Raw genomic sequence first — 5,796 nt, forward strand, 5'->3', positions numbered from 1 at the left:
ATTGTGGAATCGATGGAGAAATCCCTGAAGGAATATCGAGAGGAACCTCTCGAGGAATTCTAGTAGAAAACTCCTTTGAAACCTCAGGGGGATCCCGAGTGGAACCCCTGTAAGAATCCCTGGAAGAATTCGGGAAGGAATTCCTGGGAGAAACTCAGGAGGAATCCCAGAGAAAACATGATCATACTACACTACAACATTCATGAACTTCATTTCTTACTGCTTTTAACTAGAACATGGTATTTTAGGTAAAAATTCAACACCATCTTGTTCTGGTTGCATTATATGCTTTGTTAATAGTTTTGGAGATCGAAGGTGACCTTTAAACAATAAAAAAATGCGCCCATTGGTAGTGTCCAGCCCATCTGAGTGATTTTTCTTATCTTCCTTTCGTTGCATAATCAATATTTCGTTTGATTTTTTCGGCAGTAATTCCAATTACTATTGATAAAGGAGTTCATTTTGGAATGAACTCCTTTATCAATAGTAGTCCTTTTAAGATGGGTCAAAAGTGATAAACTGATATAAATTGGCCTAAACAAAAATGGGATATATGTACCTACAACAACATTGATCACAATGGCAGGAAACGCTCAATAGCTCTGTATAGAAACATTCTCAAATCTCGATTAGTCCCAAAGGAAATATAACTCGGTCACAACTCTTTACTCCTTCAAACAATTCCGTGGCCCTGAAAAGGGCCGTTTGTTTTCTCAGATAATGGTCGGTATTCGAAAGGAAGATTTACTTGGAGCTGGTGTACTTGGTGACAGCCTTCGTACCCTCAGAGACGGCGTGTTTAGCCAGCTCACCTGGCAACAACAGGCGTACAGCGGTTTGGATTTCACGAGAGGTGATTGTCGATCGTTTGTTGTACTGAGCCAAACGTGATGCCTCAGCAGCGATCCGCTCGAAGATGTCGTTGACAAAACTATTCATGATACTCATGGCTTTCGATGATACTCCCGTATCCGGATGGACCTGCTTCAGCACCTTATAGATATAGATGGCGTAGCTTTCCTTGCGGCGAGCCTTCCTCTTTTTCTTATCTCCCTTGACGACGCTTTTCTGTGCCTTGCCGGACTTTTTGACGGATTTTTCACTTGTCTTCGGTGCCATTTTCTAACGACTGTTCACACGGATGGTAGAAAACTAATGATTCTCCCTGAGCCATAACATCTTCTTTTATACTCTTAGATTGGTATTGGATGGCCGTCCCCTTTTTAGTATAGCATGCATTGTATAATCCGTTCGACCTTCCTTTTGTTAGTTACATGCAGTATAATGAAAGTATAAAAGAACCGCCGGCGACCGTTTTCTGTATCAGTTCAATTTATTCTATAGCAAAGAAAGCATCGGTATTATCGACCCGACAGAATGTCTAGCCGTGGTAAAGGAGGCAACGCTAAGGCAAAGCCGAAATCTCGTTCGAGCCGTGCTGGTTTGCAGTTTCCAGTCGGTCGGACTCACCGTCTGCTCAGGAAAGGCAACTATGCTGAACGTGTTGGTGCCGGCGCTCCTGTCTATTTGGCTGCTGTGATGGAATATCTGTCTGCTGAAGTTCTGGAGTTGGCAGGAAATGCCGCTCGTGATAACAAGAAGTCTAGAATCATTCCGCGTCACTTGCAGTTGGCTATTCGAAATGATGAGGAGTTGAACAAACTGATGTCCGGTGTAACCATCGCTCAGGGTGGAGTACTTCCGAACATCCAGGCCGTTCTGCTACCCAAGAAGACCGAGAAAAAGGAGTAAATCATTTGTTGCCATTGATCAACCACAAAACCGTCCTTTTAAGGACGACCAAGAATGTCCAAAGAGTTTTTGAACAAATTTTCCTGTAAAATTTTGTGTATATAACACGTTTCAAAAATTATAGCATTGTGGATTAAGATAATCAATATCTGCAAAAAATAATTCATTGCGTAACCTTTTTAACCTATTATCGTTAAGGCGTACATAAATCACCAAGTTCTGTTCTTTGCGTAACAATGCATCTTTAAGCAAAAAATTAGACCTCCACGACTTTGTTCGATCCTTAAACAATAATAGTTTAAAAACTGCCATGGCGCAATGGTGTTTCCTTTGTATTATGGTCATCTACTATCTTGTGAATTTTCCTAATGAGAATTTATCGCTAAAACAACTAAGATTTCAGCCATTTTAAAACTATGACTTATCCCAATTAGCTACACATTCTAAACTACAGACTCTCCAAATAGCCGCCAAAATCATTTGCACAAATCGCATAGAAAACTTTGCCTCCCAATAATTTGACCAAGTATACGCGTCTGAAATTAGCGCAACAGACTTTCTTATCTTTTATGCTCACTTTAAGTGAGCAAGAATAAAATAATAATTACAAAGTTATTCGAAGCTAACGTTTTGCGATGTATGATTTCGAAGTTATAGTACAATGTCGGACTGGTATTTTAAAACTTTTGTCCTTAATGTAATTCACAATTTACCCAACATAGGTACTCTATCTTATCAACTTCCTGAAATAAGTCGAATGGGCAGAAAAACTCTAATCATAACTCTTTAATTTTAAGTTTTATAGTGGCCCTGAAAAGGGCCGTTTTTTGTTGTCAGATCTGCATAATTATGTCAACATTTAAGCACGTTCTCCACGGATACGCCGCGCCAATTGGATGTCCTTTGGCATAATCGTTACACGCTTGGCATGGATGGCGCACAGATTAGTGTCTTCGAACAGACCAACCAGATAGGCTTCGCTAGCTTCCTGAAGGGCCATGACGGCCGAACTCTGAAAGCGCAGATCGGTCTTAAAATCCTGCGCGATTTCACGAACCAATCGCTGGAAGGGTAGCTTGCGGATCAGCAATTCGGTGGATTTCTGGTAACGACGGATTTCACGCAGGGCAACAGTTCCTGGCCGATAACGGTGAGGCTTCTTCACTCCTCCGGTGGCTGGAGCGCTCTTGCGAGCGGCCTTCGTTGCCAGCTGTTTGCGGGGAGCTTTTCCTCCGGTGGATTTGCGAGCGGTCTGCTTTGTACGAGCCATTGCTGATGTGCGCTTGTCTTGAACTGAATACGATGGAGTATAGACTGGCAATAAAATTAAAACCTAGAACCGGATTGCTTTTATACTCTTCTGTTGTCTGAAAGCAGGTAGTCCGATAAGGGGAAACAAATTCTATAGGCCATCTCGAGTATAAAAGAGGGTGCGACCGATCGAACAGGCATTAGTCTATTTCTATCCGTTCGAGTCGACAGCCAACGATACCTCTCATCAAGTGAAAATGACTGGCCGCGGCAAAGGAGGTAAAGGTCTCGGAAAGGGAGGCGCCAAGCGGCATCGTAAGGTTCTGCGCGATAACATCCAGGGTATTACCAAGCCCGCCATCCGTCGTCTGGCTCGCCGAGGTGGTGTAAAGCGAATCTCCGGTCTGATCTACGAGGAAACCCGAGGCGTTCTGAAGGTGTTCTTGGAGAATGTGATCCGTGATGCTGTCACTTATACTGAGCACGCCAAGCGCAAGACCGTTACAGCTATGGATGTGGTCTACGCTCTGAAGCGACAGGGACGCACCCTGTACGGTTTCGGAGGTTGAGCACGAACAGTACAAAAATCTACAGAATAAAAAACAGCCCTTTTTAGGGCTACCAGAATGTTTCCATGAAAGAGTTATCAATTAAATATTTTCTTAGCTTAATATTAGAAATTGTTCGTCAAAGTGAGATAGAATAATATCAGAAAGACATTGCACCAAGTGCACATTGTTAATTTGACAAGCTGCATCGAGCAATTGCTAAATACAAATCAAAGCTTTAATCAATCTCGTGATCTTGTATGCATTTGGTTAAATTCTGCTGCGTTTCCAAATTCTAAATGAGAATTCTTCTAGTGTTGTACAAAAAATCAAAACAAAAATCCTCCACAAACTGCTTCAAAAATCTTTTCGATTTGTCTAATTCAAATGTATGCAACAGGAATTTCTTTAGCGATTTGAACAGAAAATTCTGATATTCTTCTGAGAACTGAAGCAGAAAATTTCCAGGGAGTTTCTTCAGTAATTCTTTTGGCGCCATCCACAAATTACGTAACGCTCTAGGGGGAGGGGGGGAGTATGGCCGAGCGTTACGGCCCATACAAAAATTTTCGGGTTTTCATACAAAAAAAAAAAACGTTACGGAGGGGGAGGGTGGGTCGAAAAATGTCGATTTTAGCGTTACGTAATAAATGGATGCTGCCTTTGGCGTTTAGTTATTCAAGAATGTGCTCTCTTCCTCAGACACATTAAAAAAATATGTAAAATTTATCTCGGAGGAAAAATTTTCATCGAATGTCGCAGAAATCAAGTTTTATTGGAAATTTATCTAGAGGTGTTTCTGTGATCTCTAATAGAACTTCCTTGAAAAAATCGCCAGAAACCTTCAATGTTAACACAGTCAACATTTTTGTTATGTAGGTACATGCGATTTTTTGTAAACTTTCATTTTTGAATTTGTATCAAGAAAATAATACCGCCTAAATTAATCAGTACATGGCACAAAATGTTTTACTACGAATTTTTACATTTATTTTTTTTAATTACTCAGAAAGATAAATAACGAGTAAACTCTAACATTTATTAAATTTATATTTTCCATTAGAGCCGATTACTGCGCCTTGTTACAAGAGACAACTTTGAAGATGACAATTGTTGTCTAGTTTTATTATGCTCTACCATTTTCTATTCTGGGCCTTTTGCACTCTGCTACAAAGAAAGACTTTCGCTACAGTTGGAGGTATAACTTAGGAGTCAAAGAAAGGTTTCCCCTTGTACCGCAGTACAAACGAAGAAGTTCGATTGAGGTAAATTTTTAATCTACATGAAAAAATCTTGCTACATTTATTAAAACATTTTAGCAAAATACCAAAAGTTTTAAGGAGGAATAGAGATATTTCCGTGATTGATGGATTCTGATCTAAATTAGGACTTGAAGTTGAATTTTTTGATTCGATTGTTACTTTGTAAAAACCAGCATTTCACGGAATGTTTTACAATTAAATTAACAATCGTCGCTTTACTGTTGACCTTGCCATGTAGATCTGGTTATGACTAGTCTGTACAGTAAGAACCGATAATGATGACACAAAAGGCTTTTGTGTTGAGTGTTTCAATAGTGTGAGATCAGATCGTTAACCTTATTGAATATTGATTGTTCTGTTCAACATGTGGAAACGGAAAGGCATGCAGGGCAGTACAACGCATTCGCATTCCTGTGGATTGAGGTATTGAGGAAGATAGTTGAATATGAATTTGAACCGTTTGGTCAAGAACCCAAGCAAGTCCTTTTATCGATGAGAAAACGAATCGAACAATGTGTGATGAACAAAGTCGAACATCGTTTTTAATGTTCATGATTCGCCGATAACAAAGTATGTACTGTTGTTACAATTATATTTTATTTGTTTAATCTTAGTGAAGAAAATGCTTCTACTATATATCGAGTTTAGTCTTCAACAAAGTACTAGAAACAAAATGATTTGAATGGACTTTTGTCGTTCTTCTAGCAAATGGTTCATTTACAATCGACAGTCTGCTTGGCCCATGGGTTCTCAAACTTTTCCAGCTTACAATCCACTTTTGATGGTGGTAGAGTTTGGTGATCCACCTACATCTGCTTTCGTTGAAATGGTGATTTAAGATTTCAACGTCAGATTGCAAAACCACAGCTTGCAAGAGATGTTAGAGATGTTTTTGAAAACCTGAACAATCTGCGCCAAGGTCAGCAAATTCACATCAGTGCAAACATACAGAAGATAGACAAAATTATCGAGACAGGAAAAAT

General features: G+C 39.8%; 4 protein-coding genes across 4 annotated transcripts; 2 read left to right on the forward strand and 2 right to left on the reverse strand.

The window, feature by feature from the left end:
- Window positions 1-673: 673 nt before the first annotated feature.
- LOC109398605 (histone H2B) lies at window positions 674-1,160 on the reverse strand. The gene has a single exon (XM_019670992.3). It carries the CDS (start codon window positions 1,117-1,119, stop codon window positions 745-747), a length of 375 nt encoding a protein of 124 aa, XP_019526537.1. The 5' UTR covers window positions 1,120-1,160; the 3' UTR covers window positions 674-744.
- Window positions 1,161-1,322: 162 nt separating this feature from the next.
- LOC134287794 (histone H2A-like) lies at window positions 1,323-1,795 on the forward strand. Its single transcript, XM_062850710.1, has one exon. The coding sequence runs from the start codon at window positions 1,378-1,380 to the stop codon at window positions 1,750-1,752; it is 375 nt and encodes a 124-aa protein (XP_062706694.1). The 5' UTR covers window positions 1,323-1,377; the 3' UTR covers window positions 1,753-1,795.
- A 767-nt stretch (window positions 1,796-2,562) lies between these two features.
- On the reverse strand, window positions 2,563-3,121 carry LOC115258846 (histone H3). The gene has a single exon (XM_062850713.1). The coding sequence runs from the start codon at window positions 3,020-3,022 to the stop codon at window positions 2,612-2,614; it is 411 nt and encodes a 136-aa protein (XP_062706697.1). The 5' UTR covers window positions 3,023-3,121; the 3' UTR covers window positions 2,563-2,611.
- A 95-nt stretch (window positions 3,122-3,216) lies between these two features.
- On the forward strand, window positions 3,217-3,619 carry LOC134284003 (histone H4; the record flags this gene model as incomplete). The annotated part of the gene is given in 1 exon segment (XM_062850714.1): window positions 3,217-3,619. A coding segment is annotated over 1 exon segment (312 nt). The 3' UTR covers window positions 3,573-3,619.
- Between the last annotated feature and the right edge of the window lie 2,177 nt (window positions 3,620-5,796).

The sequence above is a fragment of the Aedes albopictus genome, chromosome 2 (assembly GCF_035046485.1).
Source record: "Aedes albopictus strain Foshan chromosome 2, AalbF5, whole genome shotgun sequence".
In the NCBI taxonomy this organism is placed as follows: domain Eukaryota; kingdom Metazoa; phylum Arthropoda; class Insecta; order Diptera; family Culicidae; genus Aedes; species Aedes albopictus.